The sequence below is a fragment of the Octodon degus genome, unplaced genomic scaffold (genome assembly GCF_000260255.1).
Source record: "Octodon degus isolate 3935 unplaced genomic scaffold, OctDeg1.0 scaffold00149, whole genome shotgun sequence".
NCBI lineage: Eukaryota > Metazoa > Chordata > Mammalia > Rodentia > Octodontidae > Octodon > Octodon degus.
In genome coordinates, this window is record NW_004524725.1 from 1825899 (window position 1) to 1847249 (window position 21351).

Genomic DNA, 21351 nt, shown 5'->3' on the forward strand with positions numbered 1-21351 from the left:
CTCAGGACGTTGCACTTCTCAGACAAGTGCTTATTCTACTGAGCTCTCTGTCCAGCCCAAGAAAACCTTTTGGAAAGAATTTTAAAAATATTTTTAAAGCTGTTAGATGAGGCCTTTTCCCCCATCAGTTTGGATTGTGCAGCAGCCTTGCATCGTCCACGCTAACGTCTGAGCATTCAGCTGGCTCAGCACCACCGCCCTCTCTGTTATCTTGTATTCAGAAGAGATGAGTGTTGTTTTTTGGTGTGTATATAACACCAGTCCCTCAGGTATTCAACTTTTTTCTTCTGATTAAGAAACCCAGGTTCAGTATTCAACACTGAAAAAAACCAATGGCTTTTCTGGAATCACAGTCCTACATGGCACCTGGGGACTTCAAGGTCAGTATGCGTACGGAAGCTTGGAAGCTTGACACTGAGAATCTGTAGGATTTAGATTCATTGCAAACCAGAAAGGATGCTTTAGGCACTTGCTGTTTGAAAGCAAATGTGAAAACATGTAAAATTGAAGGTATAAAAGCCTAGGAAAATACTACCATTGTTACACTTGATTACTTTTAGGCACAGCATGGATATTAAAGAGTAACTATTCTTCAAAAGACATAAAAATTCACTCATGCAAGTATTCAGTGAAAATTCATTGGAGGCCTACTCTGTACAAAGCACAGCAGGTACACTGACGGATAGTAAAGCTACATAACACACTGTATTGACCATGTGTAAACCACTTTCTAGGGGCCTTTACGTACAAGCCGGTAGCGCAGCGCCAATCACGGTAAATGGCAATGCAACTTCGTCATGGCAAGCATCCCTTTAACAATGTGGGTGGTCGAGGGAGTGACCATATGTACTGTATCTGGCTCTGGCTCTCCTCTGGCACTGCCTGCTCTGCTTTCCAGCCACCATCGGCTCAGCATCTTTGCTATGTCATGCTCTTCTGATACAACATTCCTATTTTGGATCCAGGCAAGCACAGACTGAACCACATGCAACCATGAGCCAAATCAAATCTCTGGGGCTGGTGAGACGGCTCAGTGGTCTAAAGCACCTACTTAGAACAAGCTTAGCAAAGCACAGGGACCGCGGTTCAATCCCCCAGCACCACATGCCAGCCAGCCCCACCCCCTGGTGGGCTGAGCTGGCCACACACACACACACACACACACACACACAAATAAATAAAATTTAAAAAAAAATAAACAAATCAAATCTCTCTGCCTTCGTGGGTGTCCGGTATTGTGTCCCGGTGACAGGAAGGAGAAGTAACACAGTACTGATTACTAACAACAGAGAAGCTTGAAAAACACTTTTGGATAAAATAAGTATATGTAGACTAAATTTTATTGAGAATGGGAAATCCAAACACCAGTGTTTGTAACAATTTCCAAGTGAAATAAGCTAAGGCTGGCTTATGGAGATCATCTGTTTTCTAAGATAATCCTATAGATTAGAAACAAAAGGTATCAATGCAATGTAACACTGGGATCCCACAATTAGAAGGAGAGATTTTGTACACATAGGGAGCTGCTCACTTTCCAAGAATCTATTGAATAGTCTTTGATACTAAGACAGTGATCAAATAGGTCACTCAAAAAACTTTAAAAGGCTTTTTCTATGATAAATGATGATCCCCCAACTGTGAACTAGATTCTCAAGAGACTGAATTTTTTAACACTGCTGAATATGTTACTTAATTGTTCTATAAAAATATTGTATTACTATTTTCCTACATTTTCTATGTAGCCAAGTTGGATGGAACAGTGAATGGCTTTGTAATATATTATATCTTTTAGGGTTGGGGATAAAAGAAGATAATTCAAAGCTAAAATCATAATAAGAGAGAGACTGGGGCTACTACAAATTCAGAAACATGAGCACTGACTTGGTCTTTGATGCCACAAATGCTCCTTAGCTTGTGATGTGGTTATGCCCCATTATAAATTGAAACTCTCCTACATTGAAGAATCAAGGCTGATGGCACATCCTTAGAATCCCAGCTGCTCTGGAGACTGAAGCAAGAGGATGGCAAACTTGAGGCCTGTCTGGTCAACTTACCAAGATATTGCTTCAAAATAAAACATTTAGAAAAGTACTGAGGGTCTAGCTCACTGGTAGAGTGCCCCTGAGTTTTGATCTCCAGTGCCTCAGAGATGCATTTAGGTAGTACACTCAGACTTCCAAACATCATGGCTTAGCAACGCAGTGTGCTGTGGAGTGTCGCTTGTTTCCCCAGGGGCCTGGAGCTGGCTGGAGCTGCCGCTGTTCAGCCATGAGGGAAAGCGTCTGTCTGCACACTCTTAGCCTGGAAAAGATCCAAAACCAAAGTCCCTAGTACGATTTCTACTGAGTGCACATCACTTTCACACCAACATAAAGTTAAAAACTCCTGTTGAACCCCTTTAAATTGGGAACCATCTGTACCAGAAAGCTGTCTTCTCATTCACTTTTCCACCCCTGCTCTTCATAAGAATAACTGTATTCACTCTGCACTTTCTGATTCCAAATCGGTCATCCTGGAGGAAGCACACCTCAGCTGCTATTCATCATTCTTTTTCTCTCCCAGACACACATGACTCTGGAGACTGGTGGAAAAGCTCACTAACTTCACATCCTTCAAGGACAGAGTAGACCATCATCCCTCCCTGAAGTAGCTGTCTCAAAGTAATTCCATAAACTTCTTTTCTTGAAGGCCACTGGGAACTTCTAATCCTTTTCTTAGCTGGCTCCTGAACTCTGTCCCTCGTGTTGGAGACACCAGTGTCCCTTCTTTTGCTAAAGTTATTGAGAAAAATCCTTCTCCATCTACGTAATAATCCTGTTGTTTACTCCTTAGATTGCAGCAGGGGCATCCTGAAGAGCTGTGTCTCTCATGTTCCATGCATTTCCCTGTCCGATCTTGTTCGTTGCTGAAATCTATCATCAGTAGGTTGCCGGCCCTCCAAGCTACAACTACATCCCAAATTGCTTACCTTAAACTTCAGATCATTACATTCAGACACTGCATTGTTTCTACTCTTGAATGTCACAGAAATATCTCAAACTCAAAATGCTTGAACTGAACACATTGTCTTTCCTTCAAATCTCTTCCTTTTCCTGTGCCCTCTCCAGGATAGCACCATAAGCCACATAAATGCTCCTTCTAGAAACCTGCAGGGAATGTTCACAACCCAGCCAATCAGCATAATTATTCTAAATCTCTCACAAATCCATATATGTGGGGGTCGGATCTCTATCTCCTCCCTTCCAGGGCCAGGTCATCTCACCTTCTGCCTAAATTCCCACACTGGCTGCCAGGGTGTCTCTCTGTAATTGTATCTCTTCCAAGGTGTTCTCCACACAAACCTAAAGCTGCCTCTGGAAAGAAAACTCTATTTTGTCACTTTCCTTCTTTGAATATTATAACAACTTTCTCTTTAAGGTCTAAACTCTTTAAAATGTCTTATGACTGTCTCCACTTCCCGGTGTTTCTCATTCCAGCATCCTTTCTTCACTTTCAAATATACTATCCTAGGGACTGGGGAGATAGCTCAGGGGCATAAGCACCTGCCTGGTATGTGTATGGTCCTAAGTTTGACACCAAGTACCAAAAAACCCAATCCAACTCAAACCAAATCCCAAAACAACACAAACAACCCACCCACCAAAAAAACCACACACACAAAGAGAACACACCATACTTACTAAGTTCTCTAAAGGCACTGTGGGTCATCTTATAGGCTACTTACTCTGTTTCGTGTAACCATTTATTCTGCTCTGAAGCCTGGGTGTGTGTCTATAGTCTCCTATACTTCAATCATAACACTTCCTTAAAGTTGCTTGCTTGAGTACTTGCCTCTTTCGCTAGGCTGTAAATCCTGCGAGTCTATCATGTTCCAGCTTGCAGTGCCGTGTCCTTCACAATCAGCCTCTATTTATATTCCTCAATTGAATGAATATGGAAAGCAGATGGAAATTCTGGATGCCCTGTGGAGGGAGTGCCTGCCTTTATTTGCTTTCTCTAGAAACTAAAACCTCACAGAATAAGAGTGGTGAAGGAGCTTGATGTAGATGTGAGAGGTCAATAAAAATATGTAAGGTGAAAAAAATGAGTAGCAATTTACTTAGCAAAATGAAAAAAAAGAGCCTAGCTTATAGTACAAAGAGGGAAGTACAGTACTAAATATAGTGCAGTATGGAGCAAGCTGATTCATAGTGCAAAGCTCAGACAGACAGGAATGAGTGGTGCCAAGCATCTCTGATTACCAATTTGTGGGGTGTTGTAGTCAGGGTTTGCAAGGCCAACAGTTTAATAAAGGACATGTAATTTATAGGTTTATTTCTACAATAGTCACCCAAAGAATGAAAGGCAAAAGAGTGCAAGAGATCTTTCCACACCCTAAAGACCAAAGAATCCAGCTGAGGGTCTGGATCCCACAGCAATGCCCTGCATTAATCCAGGTAAAGACCTAGAGCCCATGGCAATGTCCTTACGGAGTCCACCTGGCTTAGAGCCCATGACAATGTCTCAAGCTAATCTGTATTAAGGGACTGCACTGGGGAAGCCCAAAGGTTAATGGTAGGCATTTGAAAGTCTGTAGCAGCAGGCTGAGGGATCTGCAGTAGAGCCAAGAAGCGATGGTCAAAGTAAGGACAAGAGTTTCCCTGAAAAGAACTGTAGGCATCCTCAGTGACAGCAAGGTCCTGAGCTCCTCCAGTGATGAGAACAACTGAGTTTATTTCAGAAAAGCCGTGTGACATGCTTTTCCAGGAAAATCAACAGCATAACCTCTTCCTTTCCAGTTCTGTCTTTATGCTGTTGGCAACCATCCTCAGATGGGCCTTCCGCACCCAGCGCCATGCTGATTCTGTTCAGCTGAGTGTTATAAGTTGCCCACTAGTTGTCAGCCTACCACAAGAGTGTGACTGAAAACACGTTAATTATAAATCCGTACTAGGAGCACCTAGAGCTCTGAATCCTCTTCCTGACCTTGCACAGCCAAGTGATTTTTAAAATCATTCCTTCTCCATTCCCACAGAAGGCAGGGAATTTACTCTCCAGAAAAACTGAATCAGAGCTGTCCAGACTCAGTAATGATAGCTACAGTGGAGGCAGGGAAAAGACAGATTAAATGAAATTCTATGCAGTGTCCCCCTTTAACCATGGTCTCACTTACTGTGGTTTCAGTTACTTGTGGGTGTTATATACGCTCAGCAATACTGTGCAGGAAATTCTTAAATTAAGCAATTCGTGAATTTTAAGTTACACACTGTGATGCGTAGTGTGACGCTAACTGGCTTTGGGCTGTTCCATCCTGCCTGAGACCTGAAGCATCCCTTGGTTCTGTGTTTTCATATTGTTTATGCCAAACACTCAGTCACTTAGCAGCCATCTCACAATAGGTCGACTGTGTGGTTACTGAAGGGCTTGTGTTCTAGTACTCATGATTTTTCTTAATGATGGCTACAAACTTTCATTACAGGTATACTATTATAATTGTTCTATTTTGTTATTAGTGAATAGTTGTTAATCTCTTAGCATGCCTATTTTATACATTAAATTTTGTTGTAGATACATATGCAGGAAAAACATCATACATATAAAGTTTGGTGCTATCCACAGTTTTCAGGCATGCTCCTAGGAGAGCTTCGACCACATCCTCCAGGGAAGGATGCAGGACATGCTGAGTATGCTGAGCTCTGGATCTGTCCAGCTCTGTTTTCTGTAAAGTTTGCTAGATCAGCAGCCAGGACTGTACCCCCAAGGAGGAGATGGAAAGAATCTTCATGGAAAATGACTGACCCAGAACAAAAGATTTATAAATGCATGCACTTGGGGTGTCCTGATGAATTCACGTTTCCTTCCAGTCACTTATGGAAGGCCCGTTAGCTAACACCTACAGCATCTAATTAGCTTTTGGACACTTTACTATCAACTATAAAGAGACAGCTGAGGACCACCAGGCATTTAAGGAGGCTTTCTAATGTGGAAGATAAAGACAAAGGCAAACAGAGAAGAGAAACTCATAAGAATTAGAGATAAGCAGCAGGGAGCAGGGGAAATGTTAAAAAATATTTATGACATCAAAGAGATGGGGAATTTCTGATGTGATATTGCAGGCTATGGAAAACTGATAAATTACCTTACATGGTTTAGAGGAATTTAAGAATTATGTCTGAAAGTTTGTGGCTAAACTATACCATTTATATGGGAGATTAATACTTTTAAAGAAGAGGCAATTATTAATTTCAGCAAAAATAAAGTTGAACATGATAAGAAGTGAGATTACAGGATAAGATCACACTCAACTTGAAGAACACATGCAAAACAATGTAAACTCTAAATATAGGACTACAGAACATGCTACACCTATGTTGGAAGCCTATGTGAAGAAATGAGTGTGCGTGTGTGTGCGTGTGTGCTTGTTGGGGTATAGTAGTAAATCTAAATCCTTACTTTTTGTGGTGGGAGTCAAAATTATCAGGAAACAGTATCATTAAGTTGACTCAACAGGAATTGTTAATATTACTTTTCTACCTATAAAAATGTCAAGTTCTTATGATTCATGTCATTTAGAAATAAAGTAATGCTACAAAACCTGGAGAGGGAGAAGGACAATATTTCTGTGTCAGGGAATGGAGGTGGAGTGGACGTCTTTGCTACAGCTTTGAAGAACTATTTATAATTTTTATATCATTTATATATTTTCAACATTAATTTAATAAAAACTGAAATAAAACAATGAAGAAGTGGCTTCCTTCCAAATAACCTAAGTGGAAAGACCCAACTTTGCTATGAGAAATGGTTAATGGCAGTAATTGATCTGACTGCACTCACCTTTCTTTCTTTAAGGATTTTTACCCTTTAAAAATGACTATTAAGAGAGCTTACTCTTAAAAGACAAAGCTAGTCTATTCTAAAAGCACGTTTAGAACTTTAATTGAAAATTTGGTTGTGTCTTCTTCCAATTAAGCTAATTGAAGTGAAACTCTGATTGGGTCCTGGGAGAGGACGAGTTCCCCAGCTGAGGCGCAAAGCGCAAGAGCTGACTTGAAAAAAGAGAGGCAGAGAAGCAAGTGCTTAGCAAGGCTGGCGAATCAACTCCAGGGGGATTTCAGTGATTTGATTATTGACAGACGCGTGCGTGTGGGGAAAGCAGCCAACGAAGTTCTGAGACACAGGTTGGGAAGTGGGGAGCTCCACCTGGGGCCTTAACACAACTGTGTGAACTATGCCCAGTGTTCTAATTGGAAACTTGCAACATTTTGAAGAGAGGCATAGGTAGTGCAAAGTTTTATGGTATGTGCACATAGAATTGAGCTCCCACCGCATTCCTTCCAGAACTTTCTGCGTCAATCAAATGGAAATGGCTGCAATTCTTTGATCATGCTTTTGCTTTTGCTTCTATCTCAGACTCAAGTGTGAATAATAGTTCTCATGGAACTTGCTCAAGCTGTAGATTTCCAAACCATCCCTCACTTTCTACATTTTTTTTTGTTTGTTTGTTTTCTTTTTTCTTTCTGGTACTGAGGAATTAAATTCAGAGCGTTCACACTGAATTATACATCCAACTTTTAAAATATATTTTATTTTTCATTTTGGGGCAGAGTCTAGCTAAGTTGCTGCTATGGTTTGTGTCTGAATGTCTCCCCAAAACCTTATGCAGTCATAGGGTAGGGGGTGGGCTTTTCAGAGGCAGTTGAATCTAGAGTTTGTGATTCGTTGATTGTCTAGTGCTGGGATTGGGGCTGTGAGTGCTACACCTGCCCCAGGGTGGGTAGCCTACATACAATACAGAGGAGGAAAAGAGGCTTGCTCCTGTCCCACACTTTTGGGCCTGTTGTTTTTGCTGTCTTCTGGCCCCAGGAACAGTTGTCCATCTGCGACACCACCCTGCCTTGGAGCCAGCTGACTGTGGACTAAAACCTCTGCAAACTGTGAGCTAAATAAACCTTTTGTTCCTTAATTTTGGGTGTTGGGTATTTTGTCCCAGCAATGAGAAAGGTAATGAAGACAGTTACTGAATTGCTCAGCCTAAGGCTGAATTTGCAACCTCCTGCCTCAGACTCACAGAGTGCTGGGATTATAGGTATGCAGCACCATTCATGACTTTTCATGTCTTTTAATATTTTGGGAAAAATACACAGAGCGTCTCTTTGCTCTCATATGGCCTACAGTCTAAAAGACTCTGCCCCCACCAAAAAAAGATTTTCCAGTGTATGGTGGTGCATTAGCATAATTTAGTACAGTGGAAAGCTGAGGAAGGGAGATTGAAACTGGAACCTTGCATGGGGGATTTGGTGATTTAGCAAGACCTTGTCTCAAAATAAAATAAAATAACCAGGGATGAAACTCAGTGTAAAGGCTCTGGATTCAACACTGGGGAAAAAAGACCTCATAATATAAAGGGACATTGCTAAAATAGAATTAAAAGATGTCTAATGGAGTATATAACAATGTTAATTAGCAAAGTGTGACTTAGTTACATTTTTAAAGATAATTTTATTGAGAAACAAATAGCCATGAGACAGTTTCAAAACTGACTAGTAGGACAGTTTCAATAATTAATATATTGCATATTGTTGTCTTAGTGGTTATTCATTGTACAAGATGCAGACATGATATCCTGTCCATAGAAACTATTAGAACAAATCTTTCTATTCATTGAATTAAGAGAATGTAGCTGTGTATCTATCTTATTTTGAATATACAGATACAAAATGGTTGTTCATTTGTATCCCCCTTTTTTGGTCTAGTTTTGTCAGAGATGGGTATTCCATTGCCATTTAAATATCATAGGTGCGGGAATTCAGCGAAATATTCCAGTATAGTCCAGTAGTCCATGATAGTAGTGGGTTTTCCATAGGACTGACAATGCCAGAAGTTGTTGACTTGAGCCTTTTACAGCTCAGCATATTAATATGGCTTTAATTTATATACTTTGTTTTTTCTGCTGGATGGTTAAGACCAAGATAAAGCAAGACCTATATAACAAGAAAGGTAAATTTTGTATCTGACAAGGGCAATCAAATCCCCTCAGGATTTATCCTGAAACCCTGTACCGCAATTTGTAGATCTTTTGTCAGTGTTAGCCATGTGGATGAGTCATGGCCATTGCTTGACCAATTTGCTCTCTGTGAAAGCCTGAGAGAATGTTTTCTCTCCATGTGACTCTGCTTAGGCATTAATCACTTTCCTCTGTGGCCCCATAATCTCCTTGATCAGAAAATTTGGGACACAACTTAGTTACATGATGTTACAGGTTCTCCTATATCCTGAGTCCTCACTGACCTTGAAAGGCTAGGGCCAAAATATTGGCTGATCTTGCAGCCCTTCTTTTTCATTAATTTTTGGTCTGTAAACTTAGGTTGTTAACCCTCCAGAATAGAAGCTTATTGTTATTACCCTACAACATAGGCAGTTGAGCTTAACCTCACTATCTGTCTGAATATCAAACATCTTAGGCATAACATGGTTAGTCACATTTTAAGGCAAAACATGAGTGCATTTTAATATGTTTAGTAAAATATGTGTTCGATTTTTGAAGTTAACAATGACTAAGTCTTATGACACACATAAAATAGCCTTGATTTTTTTCTGGAGTAGGGCCAAAGAATTTGGATTTTAGAGAAGCAGCCCAGTGATTTGCTGTTATCTTTTTGGCTTTTTTTAGGCTCAGCTCAGGGCATGTTGCTGAGATTATTCTGCCCCATTTCTTTCTTCAATTGATAGCCATCATTTTAATCTTTTTATTTTTGCCAGCTTGTTTTAAGATAGATAAGTCTTTGGATTTAAATTGAGCCAAGCCATCTAGCTTGAACCTATTTATCGTTTTCAGTACAGATTATTTGTTAAATGTATATTAAGTTGTGATTCAATCTTTTAACTTTGAAGAATTTGTAAATGTGGAGACTGTCAGAAGACATTGTGTCTGGTTCTTGTAATATGTTTCACACAAAAAGTAAGTAATAGTCACAAAGATATTCAGAGATCAATGATTAGATCAATGCTTAACATATTATTTAGTATGTTTTAGTATTATGAATGAATACCTTTTCTTGTAGGAAGCAGTAAAATATAAGAACACATTGTTATACATTACTGTTGTTGAAAACAGTGACATTCTAAGATAACTTTCAGGTCTTTCTGAATCTCTGCCAGGGCTGTAAGTCAGGAGAGAATCAGGTGTCTTTCTGAAGCCTTTGATCCTGACCTTAGGAGATTGAGAAATAATAACAATAACATAAAAATTCTGATCAATAAACATCTGTCACCTCATTTCGTTGTGGATGCGAGGACAGACAGGGAGGGTTAAAGATAGAGAATTATCATATTTTTCTGGAATCCATCTATTTCTCTTAACACCTTTGGCAGATCAGCTGTAAGCTTGGGCTATGTGTCATCTTCCTCCTCACCCTGACTTTTGACATTATCTTAGCGCTCCAGAATTTAGCTTTAATATCAGTGAAGGTTATGGAAAGAAACCCAAAATGGCTAAAAGTTGATTTGGGGCTGCTCATAAGAATCAAGGTTATCATCTCCATTTCCAGAAAAATAAAAACTATTTTCATAGTTTATCATCAAATATTTGTAGCTGTTATTCTGCCACACATACCCCAATCCAGCAGAGCAGTTGGGTATTCTGGGAATATGGCAGACACAAAACTTTTGGGATGGAGCAGTGAACTTGGTGGGGTCTGATGATCAGAGAAAGCATCCCCTTTGTCCCTTCATATCTGTGGTAGTTAATTTTTATTACTGAAACAAAATACCTGAGATAATCAGATTAATAAGGGAAATGACTTCTTTGGGCTCACAGTTTTAGAGCTTTCATCTCACAGTCATTTGGCCCTCTTGCTCTGAGCCTGTGAGGGCACTGTACCTCATGGAGGGAGCACATGGTGGATGAAGTCTCATTATAGCAACTGGGAAGGAAAGGGAGAGAAGAATGGGATGGGTCTAATACCCTCATCAGGGCACGCCCAAGGACCTGACTTCTTTTCACTGCAAGAAGATGGTGCCTAGACTTCAAAACAGTGGTCTCTGGAGCACAGTCAGTATCCAAATTACAACAACATCATCTCCTTCATCACAGAAAGTGAATTGCTTAAGGAGAGACAGCAAGTCCTGGTTCTTTGCCTGCTTCCTCTTATAGGGTATAGTTACCTAGGGGACCCACTACAGTCCGAAGTTTCAGATATCAATATTGTTAATGTTATTTTTTGTAGGTAGAGCTTTTGAAGTCTTGGATGAACTTTGATATTTCTTGGGGATGGTTTTTCTTACCAACACTATTCCAATGGCATAGCAAGAATGAGGTGGATAATTGGGGTTAATAGAATTTTTCTTTTGAGGTTTTTCTTCCTACAGAACCTTGGGCTGGTCCCAAGGACAAGTCTAAAGTCTACAGGCAGCAGCATCATTGAAATGTGTGCAAAGGAAAAAATATCCTTTGACTCCCAATAAATAGTGGCCCAAGTGGGTGGGATTGCAAATGCATGCAAGGAGAAAATGGGTCAGAGCATGCATTAAAAGAACTGTGTTCAGTTAGGATTCATGTGATGGGGACCACATGCCAATGATCCTTTTTTGTTCAACAAATGGAAGTGATACAGCCTACTGTACAGAGGTTTTGTGCAAGTTATATTAAGCTGTATATATGATAGTTATTTCTAAAGTGCTGTATAAAAGTAAAGTATTATTATCAGGCACCTAAGCAAAGTTAAAAGCTTTAATAAAACCTATTCTTTACTTACCACTGCAGATCTTTTAAACCAATGTGCCAGCAAGACATGCTCACCTTTAAAAGTTAAGTTTTGAGACTAAGTGGCTTAGGAAACAATAAAGATGATCTAATATGTCAAGGGAGGCATTTAAAAAAGGAAGAAGTATATTAGAAAGGAGGAGACAATCTACTGCCTTCAAAGAACCGTATGTATTCATAGCATATTTGGAAAAGCATTAGATTTGGGAATGTGAGTGCTTTAAAGAAATAGGGTGCCATTCAGCACAAACTTTTGGTCAGGCAAGCTGATTAATAATAGGACCTTATCCAGGTGTGGCAGGAGTGTGTGGGTAATCCCAGCACACCGGGAGGCTGAGGTGGGAGGATCACAAGCTTGACTGTAGCATGAGAAATTTAGTGATTTAACAATTCTCTGGTTTAAAATAAATAACAAGTAAGTAAGTTTTAAAAGTGTTGGGCATGTAGCTCAGGGGCCACTGAAGGGCCAATCCCAATCATCCCCTAAAAAAGGACATTCAGTAATGGCAGCCCTTGATGGAAGGGGAAGGGGCTGTGGAAAACAGATTATGTGTGTTTTGTTTGTTTGTCTCTGTCACAGTGGCCTATGCCTCCAGAGTAGGTTCTTACATGACTTGAAGAATGAATATAATTTTCCAGAAATGTTACTGAGGGGAAGCACCTCAATCACACTAAACTTAATATATAAATTAGGCAAACAAAGAGATATATGTTTTCTGATTTAGATTTATAAAATAAAGATTGAGCTAATTATAATAGCAGGCTAAGTCCTTTGGCTTCATTAATTATTGCAAACTTTTGGCAATCCCTAGGTCAGAAGACTTTCCCCAAATGTCAGTTATGAATAGTCAACAAAACTTAAAATGAAAGAAAATAAATTTTTGGTTTGAGAACTCCATCTCTTAGGTTCAGGATGACATATACATTAAAATTATTTTATCATTGCTGGCTTCTTGGGGGATAGTCTAAGACTATGCCTAGGTGATTCATGAAAGAGTGCAACAATTGATTAACAATGTCTGTCATGGGTAGTGAAGATAAGGTTGGTGGCGAAGCATCAATTAAAAGGATTAAGTTGAAAACAAGATCGAACTTCTAAAGACTTTCCGCTTTCTCCTCCAATAACCCTCATGATTGTTACGAGCCATGGTTTATTATGATGACTGGAGTGTGGGAGGAGTTTGGAAAAAATATTGTGAGATTAATAGAAGTTCTTAGTTCTCAGCAGATATGGCTGTGCTTACCTCCACTTGGTCCTCTTCCCAATTTGTTTGGGGCCGTTGGTGGGAGTCCTCCCTGCCATGTTTACCCTGGAGGCAGTGTGCTGCTCATGGCATCTCTACAGGAGGGAGAAGGGACTATAACCATCCTCAACTTCCTGAGAGTAGGAAATCAACTTGATATTTTAGAGTTCTGTCTGTAGCGACTGTCAGGGTTGATTATAGCACACTAAGAAGCATCATCGGCAGTGGCTTGTTACAGAATTTGGACGTTTACTGGGATTCTGCTTGTTGCTTTCTGAATGGGGTCCTTAAAAAGTCACCTTGTACTTTCTGCCTGTTTTCATTAGGTCAGGAAAGTTTCTTCCAATCCTGAAGACTCTGCTGGCACTTCCTAGGCCTTAGCATGCCACAGCTCTAGGGGTACCAAAGAGTTGGGGTGCCATGGAATAGAGCTGACTTCACATACTAGTGTACAATTTACACATCCTTTTAAAAGTCTATTTCTAATAGCATCATTCCCCAATGTGGACTTTTGTTTCTAAGTTAACTCTAAACCAAATAACAATAAAAACCCCAAAACCAATCAGCTCCTGTAGCATGCCAGGTTTCTGATGCCTTGTGGCTTTCACAAACTTAGTTCCCTGGAGGGACCTCAGCTGACACCTCTTGCATTGCTTAAACTTCCCTCTCTTTACTTGTTTTTTAAAAAAATTCTTGAGCTGGTGAGATAGTTCAATGGACTAAAGTGCCTGCCTAGGCAAGTTTAGGCAAGTGCAGGGACAACAGTTTGATCCCCGGCACCCCATGCCACTCCTGCCCTGCCCCCAGGGTCTGGGTGTAACAGCACACACTTGTAATCCCAGCGCTGGGGAGGCTGAGAGCAGGTGGTTCACCACAAGTCCGAGCTGCATAGTGAGACCCTGTAACAACCAAATACGTTTTAAAAAAAAGACGAAAAAACATTCTTTTTCTTTAGTACATTTCTAGTAATTCCTGAACCTCTCCCATGTCCTTATCTGGGCAAAAATAATCTCTCTCTCTCTCTCTCTCTCTCTCTCTCTCTCTCTCTCTCTCTCTTTCATTTTTTAAAGTTTTTTTTAAAGATTTTTTTTTTAGAGAAGTCCAGACTGGTCTTGAGCTCACTACATAGCCCAGACTGCCTTAAATTCATGTGATCCTCCTGCCTCAGCTTCACCTGTCCTAGAATTACAGGCATATGTCACCATGCATGGCCTGAATTTCTTTTTCTGATGAACACCTTCCTTGGTGTCTCTCCTAAGATAGCTCCACAGCACCTTTTAACATGAACTACAACTAAGTGCTCATGTCTTCTTCCTCTTGGACCATGGCCTTCCAGAGAAAAAAGAATATATACCAATGTGGCTTTCAGAAGATACTCTATAACACATGGAGGCAGCTAATAATTACCAAACAAATGGCTGAATAAATGAGAATGTCCTTTCAAAGCTACGAAATCTCCCATGTAAAAATTGTGACACGGCTTCTAGAAGTAGAAGGCAGCTTAAAAAACAACAAGCATGTAAAGTATTGTAGTTCTGAATGTGTTAAAACATTTTATTTACTGAAAGTATCATACCATTGGGAGGATTTATTCTTAGTTTCTTCTGATCTGGCTCTTGCTTTTCTTTCTTAAAATTAGAAATCCACAGACAATTGTTTTTAGCTGAGTGAAATAAAGGATGGAGATTTGGGAGAAGCAAAAATATAGAACTGTCTCCTTTTTTAAATCTAAAATAATGACCATGAGGAAAACCAGCTTCCTTCTTAATACAGCGGTACCATATGTAACAATAGACTTCTTCATGTCCCAGCAGTATGAAGCATGTAGGAAAGAATGTTATATAGTGCAGGTTGGGAGAAACGATTATTTACAAGTTAATTATTGTAAAACAAGTCAGTTTTAGTTGCTGAGAGGTTAAAATAGCAGATTCAGAAAGATAAAGTACGTCAGCAGGTACATTAAAAATCTGTATCACAAACAATTGTCTGAGAGAATTGAAAAAAAACAAGTTAGAAAAAAACCCAGTTTATTAAGTAATATCATATAAATAACTTGTTACAAAACTTGGTTTGCAAAAGGCATATTTACTCTTCGTGAGAAATCATTTTTTAAATTGCATTCTTTTCAAATTTATAAGTCTGAGGAAACAAAACGAAATAAACTAAGCCGCTTCAAGGAGTGCATATTTGCCACTGACCACGACCACGACCTGGCCACGCTGAGCTACTCGGTAATCGTTTGCATCCCATTGTTCTAACACAGAAAACTTGGCCAACTGAAGTTATGAGAACCTCCTTAACCGGAAATGTGGACGGCACCGGAGCAGCGGTCGTTCCCTCGGGTCTTCCTGTTGCGGAGGCCTTGAATGATACCGTGAGCAGCCGCATGAGCAGAGCACTCCGACTAGTAAATCGTCAAGGGTGGCAACAACTCCAACTTATACTTGGAAGGATTTTTAATTAAATATAATCAATACCAAAAAGCCTTTATTTTCTTGATTTAAAGTCACAAATCACTGTAGGAGGATGCCAAATTGCCTTACCATGGTATTACTAAAGACACACATAGCATTTATCATAAGGCCTATGTTGATGTAGTTTACACTCAACGCTATGAAATGATCAACAGAACAGTACAGTGGGTTTGAAGTGTTCTCGTGTTTCTTCCGAGCAGACCCATTTTACATTGGCTGTACAGCAATCCCCCTGCACGCCTAGTAATTCTACACATTTGATTCTTTAATAAACACTAAACTAATAGATCATAGAAAACTAAAAGTTCGTGGAAGGTGCCTCCAGATATATTTACATAAATAGCGTAGTCTCACAAGAAAGACCAAGATCTCATTATAGTGGAATGCTTTTTCTGCAGTGCTGGGTCCATGCCTCATTTGTCAAATTAACCCCATTTGAGGAAAAATTTGAGTTTGTGGTCCATGGGTTTAAAAAAAAAATGGAATTAAGCAACTTGTAAAAGCTCTTTTGAAATTAATCTAATAACCAGTGGCTCTTCGGCTAAGTGCCTCCGTTCTGTCTGAAATACAGTGGGTAATAGCCTTTGTTTCCATTTGACCTCCTTTCTGCACTTTCATCTGCCGGCTCTGTTGGGCTAACGTTCCCCCCAAATTAAAAAATGAAAATGCATCATAAATAAGGTATTACAAAATAAGGAGTAGATTACAGATTGTCTCAGCAATGCTTAAATTAAATCAATGATGCAGAGACCATAAACTTCTAGCTTTAAAAATGAGCTATTTCTTTATTAACAAGCGCATGAGTCAATGTATTTGCTTTCTAAGAGGGTATTGCTCTGTGTTGTGTGTGAGCAGGGTCTGGTATTTTTAGTACAGAATTACCCCTTTAGAAACTTATTCCATAAAGATGCCCAAGGGAGATTAAAAATGCTGCAACTGTAATTGTCACTGAACTTTCGAGGAGACCATACTGCAATTCTGGATTCCCCAGAAGAGGAAGCTGTTCATCAAAGCTTAGGAGACGGTTCGTCTTCCTCGCAATCCGCATGCCAAGTGTTAATCTTTCTACACTCTCAACCTGATGAGGAAGGTGAGGCTGCGTTGCTAATTTAAACACAGCAGACTGCTTGGATTTTTGAATCCCTCATCACAATGTCACATTTCAAAAAAGATTTCATCTAGATAAAACATAAAAATTAAAATCACACTAAAATGAGCCTTTTCAGAGAATGCCTTTCAAAAATAGTGGGGATCATGACTTTTTAGACTGTTCTCCCAAAGTAATTATACCACTTCAGAACTAGAGACGAGGATAAAAGAGCTTATTTGGTGATTCTGCTGCTAGGGAAAATGAGTTTACTTGATAAGTGTAAGTACCTGACTTAAAACTTCCGTTTGCGCCCGGGAACCAACTCCATTCTTTCTTTTCAGCTGCCTGTTTTTATGATTCCAAAAAAATACAGAATCTCAGAGCATCCTGTTGGTAGGTCATATATCATTATCCCAAAGGAAATATGCATTTCAGGGCACAGCATTTGTTGTAAGATATTGTTCAACAGTACAGGACATCTAAAATTTATGTACTCAGAAGTAAGCAATAGAAACATTACCAAGTTATTTCAGATCCACAAAATTTGGATGCTTCTATGATACGGATTCAATTTTTAAGAACTTCTTGCACAACTTTTTAGGAGCTGAAAATGAAAACTAAGCCACATATTTTTGCACTGAGTTAAATTGAATCACCAGCTTTTTTCATCTAAAAGTGGAGTAATTTTGTTGCTGAACCTTCCTTTATGCACCTAGACTATCAAACCAGGGACGCTCAAAAGAAATGTGTATTTACTGTGCCCAGACTGCTCTTCTGATTTTATGAGATTATCTTTCTTTCCTATTTGATTTATTTAATTATTTCTTTTCAGCAGAAAGCGGGCACAAAGTGAAGGGGCTTTCTACTTAGGTGCAAGGGGTGAATGTTTTTAAAATCAGAGCTTATTCTAGGGTATATCTTAGTGGTTTAATACAATGCTTCCCCTTGAATAGAGAAGAAACAGTCAAAAAGGCCCCAATGTTCTTGAAATGATTCCATACACAAAAGAAACCTACTTGTGTTTCATAATTTTTTTATTTCTGTGATAAAAACAGATATTAAAATTTGACCTCTTCCCAGTCTCCTTCCACCTTCTCATTGTCAATATCTAAAACAAAGACACAGACAATGTAAAAATTGAACTTAAAACTAACTATCTTATGTTGACCCAGGACCTAGGACTTTAGAAAAATCTGGGCATGGTGCAGTGTTGAAGCTGATTTTTGGTGGTAGGTAACTGAGCATGGGCAGGGGCATGCTGGAACTTTTTTTTTTTTTTTTTTTTTGGTGGAACTGGGGATTGAACTCAGACCCTTGCACTTGCCAGAAAGCGCTTATTTCACTGAGCCACCTCCTGGCCCCTGGAACTGTTGTTTTTAATATTTGCACAATGTCATGATGTCTTATAGAAAAAATCCCATCAGCCCTACACTTACAGGAACATAGTACTAAATATTCAGCTCTAAGATCAGAATACCTAATTTTCTATAGATTTATTTTATCATAGCTTTTGTCATAAGAAGTTAATCAATTTTTCAATAGTTATGTCAACTTGTTCTTGACACAACATGCCATGTTCAGAGTGGAATAAAATACCCTGCCACTTATATCTCAAAGGTTTCCTATTGAACTACTTTCACTTAGAAGGAAAAAGTCAACTTTACTCTGAAACATGGGAGATTGTGTCAACTCTCAGAAATTCCAGTGAACACCAAAAGTTCAGAAGTGTGACTTTTGATACTACTTGTCTTTTGATGGGACCATCTTTCTTGGCTCAACTTTTTATCTGATGTGAACCACAAAGACAGAGCACCAATGTTACCATAAATCTTGTGATTAAGGTGCTGTTCTATTGCTATAGATATCTAGTGCTTATTAATTTCACTAAGCTATCTTTTTAAATATTTGCTTGTGACTATGGTACATACTGACTCATTGCAGTGAGGCCCTTTTGTAACATTTGGTTTGCATTCCTCTTTGTGCGTGTGCATGTGTGTGTGTGTGTGTGTGTGTGTGTGTGAGAGAGAGAGAGAGAGAGAGAGAGAGAACTAGTAAAAGAGAACCTTAAAAGTTGGATATAGCCCAGGCATGAAGCATAAAATACTTGTTAATATATAGGACAGTCCATTACAAAGCAGGAAATCATTCAGGGAACAGAAGGAATGATAAGGTTGTAAAAATTTTCACTCTGACTCACATTCCACATTTCCCTTGTTTTAAAGGTGTGACCTTTATGTCCTGCATAGTGCACCCCTGCAAACTTAACTAAGCAATGGTGTGTTTCCAAACAGAAAATAGATGCTGAGATGACATTATCCCCAAATAGAAATGACACTAGATTATCTCTAGAAAATGAACATTGATTGAAAATAAATCCCTAAGATTAATAAGTGAAGTCAACATAGTCTTAAATATATATTATATATGTACATAGAGCCTGTTTTTAAAGTTTTCAGATAAGCATGTTTTCATTACAGTACTTTGGAAGTTTCTGGTGACTGCACAATGTAAGATTCTAATGATAGAAGTCATTAGAACAGCCATATGTAGTAAATGATTTGAACCTATCAGAAGGATTAGTTTGGTTCAGTTGGGTCCCCTGGATAATAACCGACTACAATGCTAATTGCATAATTAGAGAAATAATGGATTGGATGGATTTTACATTACTTTTCTGTCATAGCTTGAGACCATTACTTATTATTAGTTCAAAGATAAGGATGGTAGGGCTGCCATCCTGTTGCCATGGAAGCAAAGTTATAAACAATGAAAAATAGTAATACTTTTGAAGGCCAACTGTCATTTAAATTACAATCTTAAGCACTCATGGTGAAGAAAATCCAAGTTGTATCTTTGCTTCCATCTTCCAATCACGGAATATGTTTGTTTCTACTGTGATTTCAGTGTTCTTCTGTTTGTTGTATATGCACATAGGTTTTCTGGAGGTGAGGGGCATGGGATTAGGAGCAAAAGTGGCTGGCTCTACACTCTTCCTTGAACTCCAAGAGTAGAATTTGAGCTTTATTTAATCTATCTTTACTAAGTCAGGTTAATTGTGTAAGAAGTTTCTGAGGAATAAGAATTATTATACTTCACTCTGCTACTTTTGGGTACAGTAGAATAATACAACTACATACAAGGAATTAACAATTTGTCCCAGGGAAAAAAAAAACAAAAAAAAACAAAAACATCTTTCAAGACCTTTCAAATAATTAGATTATTGGTCATTAGCCTACTGATAGTTGAAAGGATTTCAAGAGACCTGTGCTACATTTGGTGACCAAAACTTTAAAATATGCTAAGTATTTCGTTTGTGTACATTGTTAGTCATTTGCTCTTTTCCTTTATATGTTGAAAAGGCAAACTTCCGCATGTTCTATATGTACCACGCTGTTACCGGCAAGGAATGCTGTCTTCCGTTTCTTGTTATGGTTATCTTTGAATGTTACAATGTAATCTGCTTCCATTCCTTAAGAGAAAAAGAATCTGAAAGCTTTTGTGGATTTGATGTTTTCAGTTGCTGTCAGAAAAAGTTCTTAGAGTACAAACAAGACTGGCTGAATGTTATTTTAAATTCTTTGTCACAGAAATACACACCCTTACAACCCTTCTATAGTTTATTATTATCTCCTTGTGAGCTGATAAATAGGAACAACTCCTTAGTTGTACCTTATTTTTGTTTAAACTGAAACTATATTTTTGTCATTAAAGCACAATCCTTTTATCTCGTCAGTATGTGAAATGTACAGTTAGGGCACTCATCTGACCTGAGGCAATCGTGTCATAAAACACCAGGTCAGCCGTAACTAGCATGTTCCAAATCTTCCTTCAGGGAAAAAGGGAACGTACAGCTCTCTGTCCGCTCCTCCAGAACCTGCCTACTGGGCTGACTTGATTAACTGGATGCACTAAAAAATAAAAATTTGCCTCTTGGAAGCTCATAAAAGTGTACTAGAAAAAAGTCTCTAACATTGGATCCACATGGACTGCAGCCATTGGCTTTTGGAACGGGTACAACAGAGAACCCTTCACGGAATAGTGGATAAATAGAAAGTAATAGCCACTTCACATATTTCAGTGTCATACTTGGAAATGAAAAAGGCAACCGATTAGGAGTCTTTGTCGCTGTCCACTCCACCATACATATCTGCCAGCTTTTTGAACCGAGGGCCCCAGTCACTAAGGTAATCATAGTCTTGATCTCCATCCGTGGTCACAGACTCCAGAGAGCTCAGGGAGTCGGCCACTGAACCAGTGCCTTCATAGGCATAGGTGGCCAAGGAGTCGTACGGTGGGGCAGTGGGGTCCGTGTCATTTTCCTTTAACCTTTGGTTAATGAAATCTCTGACATCGGTGTTGTCTCGAGCTGTTGGAGTCCGTCGGGGTAGAAAAAGAGCTTCAGGCACAATGTCCCTGCGTAATTTGTTGTCCTCTATGGCTTCAGGATTCCTCAGAGTGCCGATATCAAAGGCCTGAGTGTCTTCCTCTCCACCACCTTCGTCGTTGTAACTGACAATGTTATCTCTGATATCCTCTTTGGAAATGATCAAGGGCTCTTTCTTTCGTTGCCGCCTCAGAGCTGCAAACAGCACCACTGTCACTGGAAGCAGACAACGAAATAGAAAGAGAAGGGACAGTTAATCTGCTGCCCAATTAATGCTGGGAAGAAATACCATACTCCAATGTGAAGTTTTGAATGTGCTTGAATAAAGGCCGAGTCAACTTTTTACTTCAGTAAGGATGTGTTTGCCTCCAGCCATTTCCAAACCCAGACCCAAACAATGGAGTAAACATTTGAACGAA

General features: G+C 39.3%; 1 protein-coding gene across 1 annotated transcript in view; it reads right to left on the reverse strand.

Moving 5' to 3' along the window:
• Window positions 1-14632: 14632 nt before the first annotated feature.
• The window catches only part of Cdh6 (cadherin 6), a 141687-nt gene continuing 134968 nt past the window's right edge, over window positions 14633-21351 (reverse strand). The window contains exon 12 of the mRNA XM_004642295.2: window positions 14633-21148. Coding sequence (XP_004642352.1) covers window positions 20658-21148 — 491 coding nt within the window. The 3' untranslated portion in view covers window positions 14633-20657. The remainder of the gene's footprint in view (window positions 21149-21351) is intronic.